Source organism: Erithacus rubecula, assembly GCF_903797595.1.
Source record: "Erithacus rubecula genome assembly, chromosome: 2".
NCBI classification, from domain to species: Eukaryota; Metazoa; Chordata; class Aves; order Passeriformes; family Muscicapidae; genus Erithacus; species Erithacus rubecula.
Genome location: NC_136685.1, coordinates 63119071 through 63142756, shown reverse-complemented (window position 1 = coordinate 63142756; position 23686 = coordinate 63119071). Strand labels below are relative to the sequence as shown.

The 23686-nt window shown below is 35.7% G+C and overlaps 1 protein-coding gene across 2 annotated transcripts in view; it reads left to right on the top strand.

Moving 5' to 3' along the window:
* Window positions 1-19895, top strand: part of SHPRH (SNF2 histone linker PHD RING helicase) — a gene marked incomplete at its 5' end in the record, with an annotated part of 46032 nt that extends 26137 nt beyond the window's left edge. For both annotated transcript variants that reach the window (XM_079298811.1, XM_079298812.1), the window contains 14 exons: window positions 1081-1188; window positions 1685-1827; window positions 4220-4393; window positions 4699-4761; window positions 5781-6006; window positions 6929-7072; window positions 8302-8403; window positions 9240-9311; window positions 11060-11248; window positions 14727-14819; window positions 15355-15441; window positions 15849-16027; window positions 17867-17947; window positions 19156-19895. In XM_079298811.1, coding sequence (XP_079154937.1) covers window positions 1081-1188; window positions 1685-1827; window positions 4220-4393; window positions 4699-4761; window positions 5781-6006; window positions 6929-7072; window positions 8302-8403; window positions 9240-9311; window positions 11060-11248; window positions 14727-14819; window positions 15355-15441; window positions 15849-16027; window positions 17867-17947; window positions 19156-19252 — 1758 coding nt within the window. In that variant the 3' untranslated portion in view covers window positions 19253-19895. The remainder of the gene's footprint in view (window positions 1-1080; window positions 1189-1684; window positions 1828-4219; window positions 4394-4698; window positions 4762-5780; window positions 6007-6928; window positions 7073-8301; window positions 8404-9239; window positions 9312-11059; window positions 11249-14726; window positions 14820-15354; window positions 15442-15848; window positions 16028-17866; window positions 17948-19155) is intronic.
* Between the last annotated feature and the right edge of the window lie 3791 nt (window positions 19896-23686).

Genomic DNA, 23686 nt, shown 5'->3' with positions numbered 1-23686 from the left:
TCTCTCTCCCTCAAGCTGCACAGGTCCTGTTCTTCCAGCCTCTCCTGTTTTATGCTGATGATGAGAATCTGTCTTACTATCTGACTATCTTTTGACATTTTATAATTTTTATGCAAATTTTATGTAAGCATAGCAGTGTTTTCTGTTTTAATAAGCCTTGTTCTCTTAAATACATTAAGTTTGTACCTGCCTTATATAGTTCTATAGAAGTACTGCCTGTTTTTTATTGACCTGTTACTGCTAGTTTTAAATACTACATGGTTATAAATAAACTCTCAGAAAATGTGTTTTGTTTATAAATGTGATGCCAGGGTGGTTTTTCATAGCTACCTTTTGCCAGTAGCTCTTTTAAGTACCCGAGAGTCCTGTCCACTTAGGTAAACTGGGCTCTGTAACAACAATGTGCTATCTCAGTAGTAGCAAACAAAAAAAGACTTAAATATACACTAAAATGCACAAAATATATGTATGTAGTGAAGTCAGTATGTAGCATTGCAAGATACATGTTACTTTTGTTTGTTCATCAGTTTTTAAAATATAAAATAAACTGGCAGTGCTTTTGTAGTGGTGGCACTTGCATGCCAAAAGGGGTTTCACTATTAGAAGTAATTTCTCTGAAAAAAATTTTATCTGATGCATGTGTTGACATTTAAGCCTTTCTTGTTATTTTATGAGTAATTTTTTTTATCCAGGTAAGTTTAATTGTCCTGTTCTCAGACTCTTCTGGATTCCTTTTATTGTGTATTTATTCAACACAGATAAGTAAGACTGCTGAGTTGTATTCCAGTTCCCTTTTGTAATGTATTGTATTCCTGTTGTGTTGTTTGGGCTTACCCAAAAGCAAAGTTGCACAGTTAGCATCTTTATAGTCATTTGTCTTTCAAATATGTTTTTTGGCTTACTAATAAATGCTGGATTCTAGAGGACAAGTAATATTGCTAAATATTGGTTATAGATGAAGGTGGTAGCACATTGATAGGTAACCACTTGAAAGCACTATGGTAGCTAGGGAGCTTTTACGTTTGCAGTATTCCTCACAAATATGATTTGTGCATAGTTTAAGCTCTTCTTTCCATACAGGCAGAGCAGCTTCGACAGCATTATATGAGCAAATCCAACGCAGAAGTTGCAGAAGCCAATCAGGCCTTACAGCCAGTCCTTCAGACAATTCGGGAACTTCAAAGAAAGGCAGGTACCTCTTAAAGGTTTTGTCTCTTGACTTTTGGCATCTTTAAATAGTATTATTTTCACCTGTTTATCCAGAACTCTAGCTGTTTATCTTCTTTCTCCTATTAAAATTACAAGGTCATTTCAGTGTTGCTGTATTAATTTCACAAGGAACCTTGCTTTCTCTGATTAAATGGTCTTTTCATCTCCTTTTGAGAGAGAGGAGGAAGAAATTTTAGGACCACAGTATCTCTGTGTGGCTGTTCTGTGTAGATAGCCTTGGTGAATCTGACTATTGAAGGGATATAAAGGTGTGAAGAATGTAGACAGTTTCTTAGTCATGTGTTTACATATCAAGACAAGATGGGATATTTTAAAATCACACTCTCATCTTCCAATTCTTGTGGAATTAGCCAGTATTTAACCATGGACTAAAGAGCAGTATATGCCTCTGCTGTATTGAGTAAATTGGTTTTCTGTTGAATGTTCAAGGATAAATCTCTTGTTTTTTATGCAGATACATTCAGGCTCTCCTTGGTGGTTGGATGTCATCCAGACAGCAATACAGTATGCCATTGATGAGGAGCTTGTTCAACGTGTGCAAAACGAAATAACCTGCAACTACAAACAGCAGACAAGTAAACTCTCCATGGCAGAGAAGTAAGAGAAAAACTGAAACAGGTTCTTAAATACAGTCAAATCTACTCAGGTCTTCTTACTAGTTTGTGCTAGCAGCTGCAATTAGCAGACATTTTTGCTTCAGAGCATCTGGACTGCAATTATGTTTCAAAAACAGTCCCTGAAAAAGCACAACTAGATAGAAGACTTGGAAAGAACAGCAGGAAAATTACTGTTTTCTCTTAGATAAGCATTCTTTGAAATGTTCTTCTGTATTATCTACTGTGGTTTTACAGTCTTCTATACTTGTGAAACTGCTGAGTAAGAAGAATTCAAACATAACATTAATTATAACATCAAAATTGAGTAACCTGTGAAAGAAATTGGCTTGCTTAAATACAAAGTAGACAGACAATATCAGAAAAACCTTGTGTAACACCATAATATAGCATCAGTATTTTTCTGAGCAAAGAATTTGAGGTTGGTTTCATGTTCAGGACAACAGTATACCACTTCTTTTTGGGTTCAATTATAGAGCAATGAATTAAAAAGGGACATTTAGAGGTCACTTAAATCAACCCTCATCTTAAGGTCCAGACTCCGTGCTGTTCAATCCAGTAAAGTTGCACAGGGATTTGACCTGTTAAGTATCTCCAAGGAGGGAGATTCAATAGTCTCTGTGTGAAGCCTGTTCAAGTATTTGGCCCACTTGGTGGAAAAGAAAAGGCATTAAAATTCTTTTATTTGCATGTTGCATCTTGTGTACATTGTCTCTTGTTCTTATGCCAGGTGCCTTTGCCTAGTTTGTCTTCTATGTACCTTCCAGTTAGATAAAATCTTTATTTTCAGTACTTAACAAAAATCTATTGAAAAATCAACATAAAGATACAAAACTCTTTTTTCTTCTGCACAAGAGTCAATGGACACAAACTGAAACACAAGATGTTCCCTCTGAGCATCAGGGAATGTTTTTTTCTGTGATGGTGACTGAGCCCTGGAACAAGTAACCTAGAGAGGTTTGTGGGGTCTCCATCCTTCAGATACTCAAAAGTTGTCTGGACATGGTCCTGGGCAACCAGCTCTAGGTCACCCTGCTTGAGGAGAGCATTTGAGCAAGACAATACCTTGGGGCCCCTTCCAACCTCAACCAGTCTGTGAGTCTGGATATGAATGTTTCATGGTTATTTGAGAGTGATAGCATCACATTCTGGTCAAAATAAATATGAGGAAAGGCTTTTTTGCGTGTTCATGCAAAACTTTTATGCCTGTGCCTCCATCTGTATGTTATCTTGTGTCACTGATTTTTTTTTTTCCCTTGGTTGAAATTAGGTATTCAGAAAGTATCTTCTTAAATTGCTGCTTACAGATAGTTTTTACAAAGTAATACAATCTGTGACTAAACTTTCTCTTATTCTCCTTATAGTGATAAAACTTACTTCCTTTTCAATTTATTTTAGCATGTGAGATAAAACTTAAAAAACCATGTCTTATCAAGTGCTGCTGGTCAGTGGTGGAAACAAGTGCTCCTAATTGAGTGTTGGATATGATTAATCCATGACATAGTGAAGGAGATTTTTATAAAGCTGGTGTTATTTGGCACCTGATGATATTAACAGCAGACTTGTGGTTGCAATGTACATTTATTTTCAGACTACCTGGTTAGTCATACTTTGTTATTTTAAAATACACATTACTGAAGTAGGCCATACTGAATTCCAAGCTTTAGTAGTGTTAGACCTTTCCTTTGCTCTCTGCACTGTAAAAAATGGATGTTTTGGATCAAACTTTCCATATTGTGTAGAAGTACAGTTTTGTACATCAATGTCAGACCTTTTAGGAATGATGCACTGTCTTTCAGCAAGAGACTTCTGGTCTCAGGAAAACTGGAAAGTGCTTAACTTGTGTTCATGTTTGTGTTCATTACTGCAACACCCCTCCAATCACAAAAGACAGGTAGCTTTTAGGAAAATAGTTTACTGTTGTATCCATTTGATAAATTTAACTTTGAAAGCTAACTTGCTGAATGAAGTGTATTTTTGTGATGGGTGCATGTGTCTGCTGTGGATTGCACAGGTACATTGAAAACCATTTTGTTGCCCAGCAGACACAATAAGACTGTAAGTATGTGAAATGGTTAACCTTGAGTAGATTTGTACTCTGGACCAGAATATGGCAGGGTGGTGTTCACTGTTAGTATTTGGCCATGCCTCTCAGGTCTTAGAAGGAGTCTTTCTGTTTTAACAGGCATCAGCTCTGGGGATTTACTGGAGTGATTTCTGACAGCATTGCATGTAGTAGTTATAAGCATTTGCTTGTGGTACCCACTTTGTATGTTGTCCTAGATTGCTATTTAGCTACTTCTACTTCAAAATACTGAATCAAGTTTGGATTTGGTGTCTTGGTGTGCAGTAATTTCCCTTTTTCTTTAAATCAGGTTCCGTGACTGCAGAGGACTTCAGTACCTACTCACAACCCAACTGGATGAAGTGAAGAAGTTTCAGAAGATTGTAAGAGAAGCAGTGAAAAACTTAGAAGGCCCTCCTTCCAAGCAGGTCATTGAGTCTGCCACTATCTGCCATTTGCGACCTGTTAGACTGCCACTTAACAAGTAGGTCTTGAAAACAGAAAATACACCTTAGATGTGTATTACTAGATTTTCCTTTATTTGAAATAACATACCTAAGTTTTTATTATGTACTCAGGAACTGTATGCACGTAGATATCACAGATCTACTTGTTAGAATCATGACTTTTGGTTACATTTTTATAAAATCTAGTGTCAGCTATATTATTGTACATATGACTTATTTTGTTCTTTTTAAACAGTTTTGTGTAGAGTTGGGTTAAGAGTTAAGGTAATTTGGTATCTGATGAAATTCTGAGTGCATCTATTTTGTGTTTTCTGTGTTGAAGCTGTGTCTTTTGTAAGGCTGACGAGTTGTTCACAGAATACGAGTCAAAGCTCTTCATGCATAGGTAAGTTCACAGCTTTATAAATTTCACACTGTTAGAAAAAGTGAAAGTTGAATTAGTTTGTTTTCTGAAATAAGTTTGACTAAATGACAGTGACTTCTTGCTGATGACTTTGAGAGCAGTTCTATTAGGTTTAATTTTATTTGTAAATTTCATTTGAAGAAATGGTGTTTAAGGAATGAATATATGCCACTTTCTCTCAAGCCTGTATAACATGACCATACATTTGAAATGAAGTGGTGGCATGTTCAGAAAGCATGTGTATAAATACAAGTATGCTAATTTAACACATATTCCTATTTATTTGCAGTCCAGCTGCAAGTGGTATAATACTACCTTCATTCAATGTTATGATGAGACAGCTCATGATGAAGCTGAAAGAAGAGTCACACCAGCATGGGGTGTCAGAGAAATATGTGGGCAGTACTGAGAGACATAGATTACAGCTCTCTGCATGCTTTCTCTTGGACTTTTCTCTCTCATATCTCCCTCAATGTCAAAATTGGACTGAAAAGTCTTGAGTTTACTGAGAAAACATTTTGAGAAGTCTTTATCAGTAGGAGTTCTGTTGCCTCATGACTGCTGGAATCAGGAAGAATTGATGTATTTCTGAATTAGCATTATTTGTCAAGGAGAGAACTGGGAAGCTGTACTGTTCTTTCACAGTGAAATACACAGCAAATTTTGCATCAGAGTTTAACTGTAATTCTTGTTTATATAAACAATCAGAATTGAATCTTTTTAATGAATGTGACAATAACTACTGAAAGGTGGTTTAGATGTGTAAGCCTTTACAAAAGCTGTTGATGATTTTGAGCTGACAAAATGGCCTGAGGATTGGTGCCGAGGTCACTTTGTTCAAAGCAAGCTTTTGATTAGGTAATAAAACAGCTGTTTATATTTGCTTGGTTTGCACTATCCTTTAATCATACACAAGAAGGCTGAAATAGATGATGAATAAGTACAGATGGATGTGGAAGTACAAAATCAGAGCTAATTGCTGTGTTTGGTTTGTTTTGAAGTGTTAAAGGCCAAATGGCAATATTTGAGGAGATGATAGAAGACCAAGAAGGGCTTGTTGATGACCGTTTGCCCACCACGAGCAGAGGGCTCTGGGCAACCAGTGAAACTGAGCGTGCCTTGAAAGCTCTTCTCTCCTTTGCCAAAGCTCACCGAATGGATGCTAGGCTAACTGAAGAAGGGACTGTATTCCTGGAACTCTTTGAAGCATGGAAAAAGGAATATAAGGTACAGTAAATTGCATGGTGATCAAACAGTTGTGTGGTCTATTTAATTTATTATAAACAAATTGCAGCTGAGTATTAGCACATCTAAGTCATATTCCTGAAATTACGCTTTGCCTACACTAACCTTTGCCATGATGCTTATTACAGGTTTTGATTTTAAATTATTTATATATGATTTAAGAGTTTCTAAAAGCTATGCTGGCTACTCATCAAATTACTAAGCAATGTAATTGCATCTATTAAGATGGTATAAAGATAAAATTAAATTTGTTCATCTGTTTACTTGAATAAGAATGTAGCAAGACTCAGCAAATCCAACACTGGTACATTCTGTAATTCGGTTTTCCTTCAGTCTTGTGAAGAAGGAGCACATTTTTTTTCATGTGCTTTTATGTTAGGAAACAAAAGATGGGACTAATATGCCAATGAGAATGAAGACAGTGTTATAATTCCGTCTGGTGTGACTTGAAAATACTGACTCAGTGGCCTGTACTACCCTAATATACACTGAGTTACAAGGATGATGCTCTGTGAAATAACTCTTTTTTTATTTAGCAGGGATTTTTAGTTGTTGTTTTGCAAGGCATTTTTTTCTGAAGTTTTAGTTACATTAATTATTGTAATACTGTAATAAAATTATTGTAATATTGGAAAAAATAGTCGTAGAAGAAATGAGACAGCTATTTATAGTTGTTTATACAGAGAGGCTGGAAAAGAGAAGAGGCAAAATGATGCTTATTTTCCTTTATAATTAGTTGTTATTGTTGTGGCTGGATGCTGTCAAGATACAACAGGACGCTGTAAAGAAATATTATCTCTTCCTCCAAAAAGATTCTCGTATTTTATTTTACATTGTGTGGCAGAGTCATGTAAATGTAACTCAACTCAGTCCTGCTGTTCATTTGTTTGGGGTTTTCTTGCAGTTACTTCATGAGTACTGGATGGTCCTTAGGGATCACGTGTCTGCTATTGATGAACTGGCCATGGCGACAGAGCGACTGAGAGTGCGTCACCCTGACGAGCCAAAGCCAAATCCACCAGTGCTCCACATCATAGAACCACATGAGGTAGAGTACTGGGCAGGAAAGAATGGTTCATTTTGAAGGAACCTACCTCCTACAAAAAAAAAAAAAAAAAATCCACATCTGTATCTTCTGTGTAATGTCTATGTGTCTCTGTTTTCATTTCAGACAGGCTTGGTGGAGTATAGAATTCTTATCTATTTCTACACTAAGTACATAGGCTACTTTGAGCTTGTAATTGTTACTTTGATATATTTTTGTTAACCTTCTGACAGAGTGGCATGTTTCCAAAAGACTGCTGTTCTTTCAGCAGCATCAATTTCCTTCCTTTCTCTACAATTGCCCAGTTTTCCAAGCTGGTGGAAAATTAAGTTTACCTGATTTCTTGCCTGTATTGATACTTTCCACAAACACCTATAGAAAACAGAAATGAACACCTCAAAGACAAATATTTTTTTCAGTATTTTGAAATTTTCTGAGCTACCCCTCACTCTGTTTATGATGATACAGAAAATGCTGGGTTGATTTAACTTCATAATTTTCTTTGTACCAATAGAAGTATATTTTTATAGACACATTTTGTGCTTTTTTCTGTGAGATTGAGTTAGATAAAAGTGCTTCTTTCTATAGGGAAATGAATTTCATCTTTATATTAAAACAATTTTTAAAAAGGAGCACTTTGCTTAACAAATGCCTTATGAAGTCTTAAGATTTATGCATGTATATGCAGCCATATAAGAAACACCCATTACTTTCACCTTCATCCTTCAGGTCCTCATCTCTTCACTATAAGCAGTAATTAATCTAAAAAAAAAGCCATCTTGATGTTTCTGTGTTTGTATAGGTTAAATCAAAAGTGGAAATTTCTAAGAAATACAAAGAAAATAATTGTCTCTTACACATTGTTTTTGGAACCAGCAGTTGATTCTAAGAAAATAGACAATAAATTGAATGGAGTTCAAAAGAAACTTCTAAAAATTTGGGTTATTTAAACTTAATTTTGTTTCTGTAAAGAACCAATAATGTATATAAAACAATAAAAAGCAATTTTGTTTATCTTCAACATCTCAGACCATTCACAGTGCTGTGTTCATACTAGGTGCAGGAAAAGAATAGGTAATTTTGCTTTGGGGAAGTACATCTTAAATTTTCAGCATGACCTGTCACCTGTAAATTACCCAGCTGAATTTCACAAAAAAATATAATTTAAGCCCTATTGTAAAATTCAACTTTTTTTTTTTACCCTTAACACATATTTAATGTTGTTTTCATAGGTAGAGCAAAATCGAGTGAAACTTCTGAATGACAAGGCAGTTGCTAAATCACAACTTCAAAAGAAATTAGGACAACTTCTGTACCTCACTAATCTGGAGAAAGTAAGATTAATGATTCCTTGGTCTTTACCTATGTGATGTATTCTGTTTACCTGTAGAAGGGAAGAAACCTACCATTATTTTTAATTAAAACTTCCATCTTAAAGAAATTGTAGTTTGTGTGAAGATTCATTACATTTTGAAATTCGGTGTGCTGTTGTGTTGCTGTGTGCTCATAAAACTATTTATTGCATTATATATTTTAGTTACTTGCTTAATTACATGCTTATTGAACTATGAACTAGTTTTAGATGCTTGAAGTTTTCATTAAAACTAACTGGGCCATGTTTAGTAGAAGCCTTATAAAATTATGTATGTCTCTGCATTCCTTTGGCATTTTACAAAGAAGTTACCTGAAATAGAAGGATAGTCACGTCTGGAGTTTAAGTAAGTGTTTAAAAAAACAAACCAAAACAGACAATCTCCCATGTAGTAAATGTTATTTCAATCACAGAGTAAGTGCATTTATGTTAAAGTAAACATAGTTAAGCAAAATTTAAGTGTTTTTGCAACAATGTGAAGCTGATAGAAAATATGTGGAGTTTCTTGTTTGGAGCTTGTAATTTGCTAGGATTTGTCAGAGCTGTTATAGAGCTGAAGATGCCAGATAAAGGACTGGAGAATTAAAAGTGCTCCTTTTGCTTACCATAAGTTACATATTTTTTACGCCCTCAAGATGGACTTGAGTACATTAATATTTTTTTAATTTGCTCACACAGTGTTTTGGTTTGATTTGGTTTCTTTTAAGGGCTTCATTATTCATGCTTTTTTCCAGAAGCTTGTTTTAAATCTAGAATAACAAAACACAAAACTTATGGGTTTTTCTTTCTAATTTATAGTCTCAGGATAAAACTACTGGAGGAGTTAACCCAGAACCGTGTCCAATATGTGCACGTCAATTGGGGAGTCAGGTAAGATACTTAGTCAGCAGGTTTTAGTTTTAGAACATCTTTAGCTAGAGTTGAGCCAGTTGTGTGTCAAATTGTCAGGATCTGTTTTTAAAACAATGTTGTAATGAAATGGGGAAAATGAGATGTTTCCTGTAATGTACCAACCAGCCTTTCCCCAGTAATGATATCTTTCTCTGATGTAAGCATTTCTACTTCTTTTAGCTTTTGACATCAGTGCTTTAGTGTTCCAAAAATGTGTGCTCTTGATTGTTTTATAACTCTGAAGTTATACTTTTGGCAGAAAGATTTATTTCCCATTTATAAACTAAAAGAAAGAAGTAGTAGGTAAATTTCTGTATATTATTGCATTTTACTGTAATTATTGATAGTATTTTTTTCTTCTGAAGAAAAGGTCATTGCATGTGCAAACAGTAGCAAAATCCAGTAGAATAAATACTGGCAATGTGGATTTCTTTCCCCACCACTTCCCTGCTGAACTGCAGGAGTTAAATTCAAGTGAGACTTAATATATGTAATAAAGTACAAAGACAGTTTAAACTTGGCTTAGTGTGCATTAGGGAAAAACATGAAAGGACTCCTATATGGTCAAACTAAATTGTCTCTTTATTTTAGGGTATCTCTTTCAAGGAGGTTTAGCTTCTCTTTGCATTGTAGGCCTATGCAAGCATGAACTGCTGTCCTGCCATGTTTCCAAAATCTCCTCTGTGCCCTTTTTCCAAGGGTAATGCAGGTTTTTACAGAGAACAGCTGTTAGTCCTGTTAACTGCCATTATTTTTTATCTCAGAGCTGGAGGAGCTCACTGAAAGGGAAAATAATCTTAACTTTCTTTATCTTTCCTTAGCAGCAAGACTGCTGCTTTAGATGATAGCAGCTTTCATGTTGCAAAGTAGTTTTAAAATACTTTGCATCTGGTTTCTGCACAAATGAAAAAACCTTATAAAGCCTGAAAGACTTTCTTCTTGATAATCAGTGGTTTGATCAATTTTTTTGCTATTTGGTCCCATGAAAGCTTTTAGTTCTTCCTCTTGGAATGGCCTAAAGAAATAGTACAGCAAAAGATACTATTTTGAATTTCAAAACTACTTGTCTACAAATTGTTTCTCTGTTAATGAAAGTTCCAGCTGACATGTAGATGCTCTAGGCTCACAAGGGCAGAACAGCTTCTGGATTGCAATCTTCTGTTTCACATACATTCTGTCAAAAAGAGATTGAGACACTATGTACAAAATCTTTCTTCTAAAGTCCAAAGATGTTGTCTAGGACTTAGCAGTAAGGAAAAATGAAAGCATTTTTTCTGTCATTCATTAAATAAGACTAATCTAATATGAATGCACAGATAAAGAATTTTACAGAAGGCAAATAAAAATATTTTTGTAATTTTAAAAAATTATGTAAATACTTAACCTGTGTTTACATACAAAGCATTAAAAATCATCTTTCATGGAAATGAAAGATTGTAATGTCTTTCCTGAAGTTTAAAACTGAGAAAATGCAAACAATATACAATAAATGTCGAGACTTCCTTTAGCTCATGAGCGTCTCTGTGATGGAAAACTTTTGAAATTCAGGCTTTTTAACAGCTGAAGTGCCACAATTATAAAATTCTTCTTTCATCTGATGAGTATCATGAAAATAACATAATTTCTCTATGAAAAGGTAATTTATCAGATATTAGTACGCTGTTTTTCTTTTTCACTGGTCCAAAACTGAAACTGTGTTGTGTTTGGGTTTTTTGTTTCCTGAATAGTGGGCAGTGCTGACGTGTGGACACTGTTTTTGTAATGAGTGCATAGCAATCATCATCCAGCAGTACAGCGTTGGCACCCGCCGGAGCTCAATTAAATGTGCCATTTGCAGGCAGACAACATCTCATAAAGAAATATCCTATGTCTTCACTGCAGAAGCTGCAAATCAGGAGGATGATATTCCTGTAAAGGTGAGTTGTCTGCAGGAGCTCTGTGGCCCAGACTTTCAGCAGTGCATATTTGTTGTGTTTTGTAGCATACTGCAGTTAGGCAGACAAGTGTACTGTGTGGTTTTATAAATAGTTTGTACTAATGGCAAAACCTCCAGACACAAATGTGTAGTAGTTCAGTCCTGATTGCATTGTTTTATCTGCTTTTTTTTTACTAACAGAGGGTTCTCATTAGGTTGAAGAGACAGCATCAACATGAGTCTTTAGCAATACTGACATATACGTAGTGCAGAGGTACATGTTTGCTCCGCATGAATGTCTTGTAGAATGTTGCTGAAACAAAAAACCTATGCTTATTGCAGTTGTGGAAAACATAGAGGATTCTGGGCTAAAATGCAATGGTTAAATACATTAATAATACTTTGGATTAGGGGATACTGCTGTCTTGCATTGAAATATGATTATAATGCAGCTGGACAGAACGTGTCATAATTTTAATCTGATTTATAGTTAAAAATAATGACTAGTTGTGCTGACAGACTTCCATGATATCTGTGCAAATCTTCTTGAACCTTGCACAATTTCTAGGGTTGCTGCCCTGTATTGAGGACAATGTTACCACATTCATACCAGTTATTTCAACCTCCCTGGACAAATGGAATTCCATTTTATGAGCGGTTAATTCCCAACTCGAATTATTCAAGTAGTTGATGGTGTATGGCACCAGGGGGAGTAAATGGGCTGTATTCTTCAAATGCTGCTTCTTAAAACATCACTTCATGCAGGGCTTTTTGCATATTAATTCCTTATACAGTTAAGTGATATCACCCTGTTTCTAACAAAATTTCAAATATGTTTCATAAATTACTTAAAAAAATAACCAGAACAAACTTCATAAAAATTTCATAAGTAAGACACTGAAAGGACATGTCATCTGCTGTCCTGTGTAAAGAGTTGTAGTGTTTTCTTGAAGTATTTCTGCATCAAAAACTTTGAACAAAGCAAAAATAAAGCAAAAATATAAATTCTATGTGAATTTGCTTGAGCAAAGCTCATTCTTAGTTAATGAAAAATTTAAAATTTACACTGTGGCTTCACTGTATTTACAGTCTAAACAAGCAACATTGTTAAAAATATTTCTATCTCATATTCCCTTATAGGACAGTTAACAAAGAATAACAAACTTACTATGGTTTCTATAGAATACCGAGGTTAAGACCAGTATCTTTTGAGATAGATGTGCAAACTGTGTGATTTATTCAGTGGTTATATTTTAATCTGATCTTTCTCAATCCCTCCAGTCTCTTAAAGTATTTACTACCTCTCTTTTTCTATCTTACTCTTTATTGTACTGACATTAGCCATCTTAAGGTAATGCCTTAGATGCAAAAGGACTACTGTAAATGGAAGCATTTTGTACTGAGAGAGAGATTACTGGCATCCCTGTATGTTTTGGTTTTGTAAAAGCTTCCTGTGTCTGGTCAGTATTACAGTTGCTAATCTGTCATTTGAGACAGAAATTGTTTGTTAGAGAGTGGTTTTGGTTCTAATGTTAACTGTTCCATCATTCATTTGAACTAGGCAATTTCTTTATAAATAGTCATCTGAATATTCAACAAAATGACAGACTCGTGGCATAGGGGTAATGAGTAGGGTACCATTTTTTAAGACAGACTGAAAAACAAGGGTACTTCTGTCAGTTCATCTCTCTATAGAGAACAAAATCGAAGTCTTTGTGTGTGCTGTGAGCCAAAGTTTTAGTCACTAGTAAGTTCAAAAGGTCTAATATAGTGTAACATAATGTAGACAGAGGGATGAGGAACTTTACACAGTTATCTTGTTTAAAAAATAGAGCAAAAATACGGTGACCACTTTAAGCCTTGTGCTGTTCTTTTCTGCACCATAGTTCCCCTTACTGATGTTATATGAAGTCACCTTTGACACCTGAGTCACAGGACTCTGAAGGGTGGAAAAATCAACAGCAGTGGCTGAAACTGCTGTCTATTATAGCATAGAAAAATAGAACCTGAGATAAGGTCTAAAAAGAGTTTCTGAGGAAGAGACAGTTAGAACTGATTAGCCAGGATTGTCATCACTGAATCAGAGATGAATGGCATTGGAATAGCACCTAAATGACCCTGGAACTATGTAGGAAGTCCTAAAAGCTAATTTCAGATCTCCTAACTGTAGGGTAGGACTGGCAGGCAGCAGCCCTAGGGCTGCAGATGTGTCATCCTTTCAGATCAGAACACCTGCCAATGTAAGCATTTCTAATTGTCCATCTGACTTAGTAAACAGTCAGATGGACAGTCAGTGTCTACCAGGTGCAACAGAAATGACGCTGAAGAAAGCTGGTTAATATCTGTGTCTGTGACTTTGCAGAGTTGGAATCGCTGTGGAGGACCTTGGGCAACAAAAGGGCACTGCTTACTGCAGCCTATGGTGAAACTGTCTGCAGAGTCTTTTACATGTTAGCTGCCTAATGTGTTAGTGATCAAGCAGCCCAGCATTGGTTCTCAGCTTGTGCTGAGACTGCTGACTTCCTTCCCAGCCAATTCTGCAAGCAGCATGACTTCAGTAAATTTGATCTGTCATTGTAGTGAGCCAACATAGTTAATTCAACGTTCAAAAGACAGGTGCAGACAGAAATAAAACAGTATTTGTCCAGCTTAATGTAGCACAGCTTGAAATTACTATGTGTGTAGGAACAAGTAAGAAAGTAAAGGCTTCTTTAAGAAAGACATTAGGTAAAATTGCTGTAATGCAAAGTACATACTGAAGGAGATGGAAAAATAATTGCATCTCTCTGTATCCTCTTGCTGACCTAATGGGAAAGGGAAGAGTACATAAATCAAAATGGGCAAAGATGTAGAATAAAGTATTGGATTCTTTAAGCTCTGAAATACTTCTGAATGCAGAATAGAAAGATGTTTTCATTGAAGCTTCCCGTCATTCAAAAATTAATTATATTTACAATTCTTTTATTGCTTGAAATATAATTACAAGCATCACAGTAACGTAAGTTTGATGTTGCCAGAATGAGAAACAAAATCAAAATAAATAGCATTCAGGTAGGGTTTTTCTTGGTCCATTTTCAAGAGGTATGAAGGTAGGAAATTTTAATGTGTATTTGAAAGATTCTCTAAAGACTGTACCACATAGTTAAACTGGAGGAGGCCTAATGGGCCAGTTTGGTGCCAGTGCACTGCTTGGGCCTTTTGTTTTGTCTCATGCAGAACTAGAGGGTGTGTCTGCATGGCACTTCACTCTTCCATGTGCACCACAGGCTGTTACACACTGCTGATCCTAATGCAGTGCATTACAAGGGAGAGGTAGAAGTACTACTTTTGGTAGTGCTACTTAACCTGGCCTTCCTCAAGGCTGATCATTTTTAACTATGTGTAAGAGACCTAATATAATATTATTTAATAAAGCAATTAATATGGAAGGAGTTTTTTACTATCCTGCTTTACTAATGTGCTTCTTTGACTTTTCAAAGGGAAGTCACTCTACCAAAGTGGAAGCTGTGGTCCGAACACTGAAGAGAATTCAATTTAAAGATCCAGGGGCTAAGTCCTTAGTTTTCTCAACGGTATTAATCACCATTTTCTGTCTTGTCTTTGCATGTGTGTTCTGAGTTTAAAGCGTTCATAATATTTTCGGGAACTAGTTTAGCTACCAAAATGTTGAATCACTCTGTACAAGCACTTGATTGTTTTGAGGATTTGTAGGGCAAGTCCTGTAACTGGAACAAGAATAATGATCATAGTCAGCAGATGTGAAAGCTTGTTTCTTTAAAGGGCAAATACTTAGATTTGTGTGGAAGCAGTAGAAATTCTAGATATTTTTAAATGTGATGTCCAGATGTTTCTGATACTTTGTAAAATTGTTTTTGCAATTCCTTTTATTCAAGCTGATCTTTCTAATTACCTGTCTTACTTAGTTTTATGAAAGATTTGGTTTCTAACACACTTTTTTTTTTTTTTAATTGCCAATACTAGTGTTTTGAAAAGCTTTTTAATCTCTTTGTTAGGGAAGTTAATTATTGTTTTTTAGTTGTCATTGCTGTTTGTAATGTTGAGTTGCTTTTATCGTGTTGTGTGGTTTTGTTTTGTTTTTTTTTACAGTGGCAAGATGTGTTGGATATAATTTCAAAAGCTTTGTATGACAACAACATGGTTTTTTCTCAGATCAATGGAATTAGTAAATTTCAGGTACATAAAGGATATTTTTCTTAAATTATTTTCAGTGGGAAAGTCATACTTAGTAGAAGTTAATCTGATCCTTTTTGCTTCATTGCTTCATTTCAGAAACTAAAAGAGCAGCAAATTTTTATGGCAGAAGCTTTGATCTAACTTATTCTAAAAATCATAATCTCAAAAAGCCCCAGTTTAAAGCATTTGGAGAAAAATAGTAAATTCACTTTTGAGAAAGATGCATTGGCATGGAAGTTAATGATGAGACACACTGATCAGTGTTGCAAGAAGTTCATTCCTTCCTGAGATTGCCATGTATCTGTTCTGGGATGACAAACCTGGAAGACTGTACTATAATTTGTTGAAAATATAGTCTTGTCCCCCACATTCTTCACTGAGGGACTTCTGTGATTTTTGCCTTTCAGGAAAACCTGTCTGCATTTAAATATGATCCCAACATCAATATTTTGCTGCTGCCTCTTCACACTGGTTCCAATGGACTGAACATCATCGAAGCGACTCACGTTCTGCTCGTGGAGCCCATTCTGAATCCAGCACATGAGCTGCAGGCTATTGGCAGAGTGCATCGTATTGGCCAAACAAAGTAAGATTTACAGTTGTGTTCAGTGGTTTAGGTATGGTCCAGAATAGATCTGAAAAAATCTTGTTCAGCTGCTGCCCTCTTTTATGTGTGCCATTGATGCCTTAGTGTTTAATTTTGTAGTACTACTTGCAAAAATGTCCAGAAATGTTTCAGCTTTGCAGGTCCAAGCAACTCATCATTTATGTTATATATGGCTAAGTTCAGACATGGCCTTTCTGAGTTTCCTTGAGAAGCTCTTTCTAACTGGTCATTCTCAACTCCAGATTAGGAGCTTCATAAATTGAGGGGGTTTTTTTGTTTGTTTGTTTCTTCGTTTTGGTGCATTTTTTGGTTGGGTTGTTTTTCCAAAAAGAAAGTTATAGCACACTCTTGTTAGAACTGGTAAGTTTTTAAATCACCTCCACCCCTGTCTTTTTGAAGATATTGAGTTTACATTTCTCTTGTTTTTTTCAGTGTTGTTGCTCTGGCATAAGTAGTACTGAAGACTTTTAAAAGGTTTTAAACTTTCGGGACAGAGAGTTTGTTCTCAACATATAAGATGTATGTGTTTTTCCAAAGGTCTTGTGACTTTAGGAAAAAAAAACTTCAAGGCCCAGTACATGAAGAAGAAAAATAGCTGCAGTCAATTCTGGAATAACAATACTGTAGCATAATAGTTCTAAAAAAATAGTCTCTTTGAAAGCAAAGAGAGAGGGAGGACATGAAGGAGCATGTATTTGAGAGAATGTTTATGAACAGGTGGATATTTGTGTGTGTTGGTAAAGATTTTGAGTTAACATGAGGGCATAGGAAAGATTGATTGCAACAGCTGACACTGCAATTCTACATGATGCTGGCACAAAAGGTGTGGCAAAAATTTTGCAATAAAACCACCAAGAATACCTTGCACTTTTTAAGAATTAAGATTTCAACAAGGCTTATTTTTAAAACAGGCTGTGCTCCAAGTACACCAAGCATTAAGTAATACTCTGTTTAGTGTCACTGGTGCAACTATTACCAGTTCAGTTCTTATTTACTTCTCTTTTCTGGGGGGTAGATCTTTGCCTGTGAATCCAAAAGTATTTCCCCTGCATTCTCCTGTGAAATGTTACTTGCCAGAGTTTCAACCTAAGATCTGAAAGCCATCTAAGCATTTTCAAGGGTGCTTGCCTTGAAAGATGTTTATGCTGGAGAGCATGGGTGTTTTTTCATTTTTATCTTTGGATCTGACATTTTTCCATTTCACTTTCTGGTGCCTGGCATTTTTCTAAATTTCTTTCTTGAAATTTTATTTCATAAATGGAATTTTCATTTTGTGTTCTGTTTACTGACATTTTGGGTTTCATATTTTACCAGTGTTTACTGACTACAGTTATTGACTTATTTTTGAAAAAATATTAATGTTTTGCTGTCTTCAAAAATAATTTTATTATTTGGGTATTAGGTTTAAATATCCATCACATTGAGCTCTTGTCTCTTGGAATAATTTGTGACAATGAAGTATGAACATTGTATATAAACATTGGGCAAAACTTTCTTCTTTAGGCTCTGGAGGAATGTTTCTAGTAAGGACACTGAAAGCAGAACTTCGCCCAGTGTCTGAATTAGCTAATAGACCTTACATCCATTTAGTGTGTGATTGATAAAGTGAAAGTGTGCTTACAGGGAAGCACTAAGCATTATGAAATGTCAATGGAAGTTGCTAATCACTTGTTACATTTATTTCTTAAAAACCAGAGGCATATTTTTAACACTTTTCATAGAATTAGTATGAGTTTAAATATTGTTATAAACTTTGGCAATAACAGTACAACTTCTGCTCACTTATGGTGGCATTTCGTTTTCTTTAAACACATTCAGATCTACGATTGTTCATAGATTCCTGATAAAAGCAACAATAGAAGAGAGAATGCAGACTATGCTGAAAACTGTAGATAGAAGGTATGTGTTGAATTTTTTTTTAAATGTTGTTATTGTACTTAAAATGAAAAGGTGGTTCTCCACCATACATGGCTAGGAATGTATATCTTATATATAAACTTCAACTGTTCTTCAAACTGTTTTGATGGGCAAAACAGTTTTAGGACTTCAAAAGTTTTAACCTGGTTCCAGTAACTTTCAGTTTAAGGTATTTTAATTCTCTGGAAAATATTTTGGTTATGGTTTTGTATACTTTATCTCATAAATGACCAAGTAATAAATTATGTATTATGATATGATTTATCTTTTCAGTTTACCTATTTCCATTGGTATAAAAACATTGCAACTGATGGAGTAGTATTAAGTCTGCCACTAGAGCAACAGTATCTGTTTAAAACTCTAGCACAGGGCATGGATTCTTTTTTTGTTATTTTTTTAATCCTACAAACTTTGTCCGATGGTGCTGTGTTATACTCCTTGGTTTCAGAGTCCATGCAAGCATTGCCCAGATGCTGTCATACATCAGGCTGGTGTGCAGACACAGAAAGCAGTTCTCACTGTGGTTTATCTTTCCAAAATCTATAAGCAGTGACAGATTGGAGCAGGACCAAAAATGCTATTTACATTCCTTATGCAGACAGTGTAAGAAGTTTGTACCTTTTAAGATGGTATACACATGATAAATATAGGAGGAAGCCTTAGTATAAGGAAATTTTGCTTGTAACAGATTATGAAACTAAAAATTACATGCACATCTTTGGCTGTAGTTATGAAAGATTTCAGTTTTAGCTGTTGAAGAATGATTTTTTTTTTTTTTTTTTTTTTATCTGTGAAGTAGCACTACTTTTGCACATAAACTTTGGATAAATATTTGGATGATCCCATGAGGGCTAATGTTTTGAAAGTAATGTTAAACCTCATGCTTGGAAGCTAAAGCAAATCCCTTAAATGTTAAGAGGTCAAAGTGGATTATCCCCATGTTCTGCTGCCTTTGCAGTGTTTGGTGTTGACCACAGTTGGGGATAGTAGATGGCTTCTTATCTTACCTAGAATGTGCAAGAGCAGTAGCTAATGAGTTTATGTTTTCCTGGACAGAAGGTGTGTTTTTCTGCTGAGCTTCAAAGCTGAGCAGGTGTTGACTCTGAACTGTGTGCTCTGTCTTCAGGGCTCACATCTTGTTACTTACACTGATTCTTTCTCTGATGCCCACATGCAATTTTTTCCCACAGCCACACAAGCTCTTCCTTGAAACAATCAGAAGCCTCAGTGTTGACAGTGGCAGATTTGGCCGAACTTTTTACAGAGGAAACTGAAGAACTTGAGTAAAAACATAGGTTTGACCTAATGAAATTGGAAAGTACCTGACCCAGTAAGCACCAGTATAAAATCCACTTGATCACTCATTCCTGTCAACATCATCTAACAGTTGTCCATAAGAGAGAAATTGAAATTAAGGAGTCTTAATTTTTACTGATTTATTCTTTGATGTTCATAGCAGCACACACTTCTCACGGCACTGGATAAAAGTTGCACTTTGCACATTATGCAAAAACATTGAATTTTTTTCCCAAAGAGCATTTGAATTGGATGCTAAAACTGAGATCTTGGACCCTTGGTTGAGAGGATTTTTACCATCAGGCTTGATCGGCTAGTAGCTCAATCTAAGAGCAAAACTATGTGGGTGGTTGGGTGGGAAAGGGAAGCAGAAAAATACAAATCTAATTTTTTTTATTGTACAAAGAGATGTTAGAAAGAATGACTGTAAATTAATATTCTTCTAGAAAAGGCTTGTTAGATTTAATGCAGAGTTATTAAATGTCTTATTGTTAACACTTCAAATTGCAAATGTTTACTAATAGTTTGGATATTTGTATTAGGCTTTTAGATATTCATAAAGACTTTTGACAGTTAAATATTTCATTGTTAATGCTTATGGCAAAAAGATGAAAATTAAATTATGCTTTTTGTATGTGTGTTGGTCTGGTGATCAGTTAAAGACTTGAACTTGCTGTACATGTTTTCACTTGAAGCTGTGACTAAGTGCTCTGTTTGAAAAAACAAGAAAAGCATTTGCTACAGAATTTTCAAAGACTAACTGGCTACACTCCTGATCACTCAGTAGTTATTTGATGTTTCTGTGCATTGTCTCACCCTGATTTTTTTGTCTAGTTCTTCCCCTTAAAGATGTAGCAATCTAAATATACAAAATACATGAAATTGTGGTAGGCAGGATGCCTGATCTAAGTTAGAAAAAGTGTGGAGAGAAACTGAACTTTTGTGAAGCTTCATCTTTAGATATGCAGTAATACTCTACCCCATCTTTGTTGACAGTAGATAGTTTGAAACAGAAATCTAGGTTAACTTTCAGTTAGCTGAAGTTAGGCACAATACATTTTAAGCCTTTTGGCTTTGGATGTGGATGTGCATTTACATAACATTAATTTCTGAAGGTATTACAGAAGCAAGATCAGTTGTGCAGTTGGTGTTAAACCCAATTTTGTGTTTAGTGAGTGGGCAAATGTGTATGCATAAGCAACAGGCTACTTCCCCTCAGTTTGCAGCAAGAGAAATGGAACAGATAGTAGACTCTTTAGATAAGACAGATCAAGCAGTTTACACTGAAGTTGTGACATCCCCATCCTTGAATATACTAGGAACTCAAATAACCCGAAGCAACCTGATCCACCTTCGAAGTTGGTCCTGCTATGTGTGCTGTGTTGGACCAGATGACCTCCATGGATCTCTTCCAGCTTAAATTATTTTACAGTATACTGGAGATCATGCTGTACAGACACTCCAGGAACTGAGGACAGCAACATTCCAATTTCATCATTTGCTTCAGATAATTTTGATATTGTTTGACACAATATGACTGCACAAGAAGCTGCTGTTCACTCTGAGAAATGATGTATCTGTGCTAAAAACTGTGGAAGCCCATAGTGTTTGCATTCACAGCTCCCATTTTAATTAACTAGACGTGGGAAGAATAGTTATCAATGAATGTAAAGACAGAAAGGCAAACTGAAAAATGTCAGCTATGAGAGGTTTCCCAATCTCTTTATATTTTTGGCTTGATGCCTTTTTCGGGCTTACCTAGAAACAGAGGCCAGACAAAGTTAAAAGGATAAAAGTGGATATATTTAATGAAAGGGCCTTCTGGTACATTAAGGGCAAATGAAGCCTCCTCAAGGGGCTACACCCAAAATGGACAATGGTCACAAGTTTTCCAGACACATACAAGTTTGGTCTATTTGCAATCAGGGTGTTATTACTCCAATTAAAGCTTCAGGTAATGAAGTCATATTCCCCCAGTTTGTTCCCCCCCAGTTCACTTTTCTTTACACTTTTCGGGACTTCAGGCTGTAGGGTGTCCTTGAGTTTTAGGCCTAGAGGAATTGTGTCACTGACCAAAAAGTGAAGACAATAATTAACATTTTATATGGAGCTTAGAGTTATATAATAATGCAGTACAGGATTTGAAGAATATAAAGGCTAAAATCTTAAGGCATCAGGCTTATTTATATAAATATGGTTGTTTCATTGTGTATTTATAAATATGTTGCTTTTGAATTCCTGAGCAAAAGCATAGCTTCTTATCGAGCACTGCATGAGTCTTCAGTCCTGGCTTACTTTGTTTTATATTCATGTAACAGCATGGAATGTCAGAAAATCTGCTTCTAGGTGCTCTCCTGACCACCCTGGAGCAACAGCACCTAGAGCTCAGGAGGTATTACATTAAAATGTGGGCATGAGTCATGTTAAAGCGCCTCCTGAAATTGGAGGGTTGAACCATTGGAGTATATAGCCAGTGTCAGTAGTAAAATAAATTCTTCAAGCTTTACATAATACCAAAGAGACCAAATTTCACGCTTTTTCCCATTCTTTGCAGTATTTAATATCTTTGACAAAGGTTTTTCTTTCAGACAACTTAAGAGACTTCTCATAAAATTAATTCTTTTTTCTTGCTAAGGTTGTAAATTGTACATCTGCAGTGCTTTTCTCTTATGAAAGCACAATAAGCTTGTTTTCATGGTGCTGTCATGGTTTTGCTCTCTATCAAAACACTTTTGAAAGACAGTATCTTAGCTGACAACAAAGTCTGCCCTATCCTAAGACTTCCAGCATACTCATAGAATTGGGGTTTTCCACAGAAGACAGAAACCTATAAATAATGACTGCAGTGTTTGCATAACATTTGTGTGGACATACCAGAGTCATCTACCAGATTCTCGTGTGTTCTCCTGCTAAAACATGTAAATTGATCCAAGTTAGCAGTGTTATTCATCCAGTGAAGTCAGCCCCTTGAAAAATGAGGCTTCAGCTGTTTCCAAAGACCTCAGTGCTGACTTTTAATTGCTTTCATTTCCATGACAAAGAATGTTAAGAGGGTTTTTTTTATTGTAGTTAGTGAGGGTTTTGGGGCAGGTTTTCTCACTGAATATAAAGTTCAGTGCCTTGTAGAACAGAGCTGTCATTTTGGTATCTATAAAAGCTTGATGCAAATAATGAACTTCCTTGAACCACACAATGTGATCATCTTGGAAACTGAGGTGTTAAACTTCTGGTGTTAAATTGAGCTCTGTGAATGTCACTGTGGATCTTTAAGAGAATTTCTAGGTTAAGATTCCCCCTTTCTCTCTAAATCAGCCTGTGCCAGGGATAGGTTTACATCTTAACCTGTTAAATAACTTTCTAACGTACTAATAAAACTCCAGGATGTATTACCATTTTCATGCAGGTCAGGTACCACAGAAGAATATTTACCTCAGTCTTCTCTTGCATATTCAAGTTTCATATTAAGGACTGGACAGAGTTGATGATGCTTTTTGTGAGATAAGCCTTCCAAACCACATGTCTGCCAATATGTGTAGATGTATTTAGAGTTATCTGTGAGTAGGATCCTACAGAGATAAAAAAGAGTTGTGTCTGGTTAAACCCACAATTAAACAAAACTTCTCCTTTACAATTCTGTCTGGACTGGTAGCTGGGGACCAGCTATCAGCTCTCTACCACTGTCTGTCCTGTCCTCTTTTTATCCATTTTTGCAGTCCTTATGGCTACATTACCTTTTTCAGGAGTCACATAATCATTTGTTCAGTTAAAACTGTGCTCCAGTTAATTTGGAGGGAAAGAGGTCTGTATTGGTTAATCTTCCATTGACAAGTGTAAGAAAAAATTAACCTTGAAATTTATTGCTTTCCCAAGGTAAGCAATTAAATGAGTTTCTAAGGAAAACCTAGAAATCTAGGGGTTTGTGTAGCTGTAAATAAAGCCTGTTTCTGAAGCTCAATCTAAAGATTTACTGCTTAAAATCTGTGTGCTATGTTTTTCTCTAGACTGAAAGGTGACTTACAAAGCCACTATGCCTGTGGTTTTTTCCTTCCTTTTTTGATTGCCTGAAACAAGTGAGATCTTGACAAGACGATATGCTATAAATGTAGATGAAATGGATTTCATAATGGAGAAAAAATAAGGTGCAAGATATCTGTCTCTCCCTCTGCCAGTGTTTTTCTCTTTTTCTGTATTGGTCATCTCATCCAGCCCACCCTCCACCCACCCCCAGCTTGCTCAGTTTGTTACAAAGAATGTTTGGTCAGTGGAAGCAGAGTAAAGGAGTTATAATCCATAAAATGGTTACAGTAATACTAGCTTACTGTATCACAGGAAAAGCATCTGAGGTAAAGGGAATTGTAGCCTGATGTAAATTCTTTCTTGCATTGATAGTATTTTCATTTACCCCCATTCTTCACCACTGTAGAA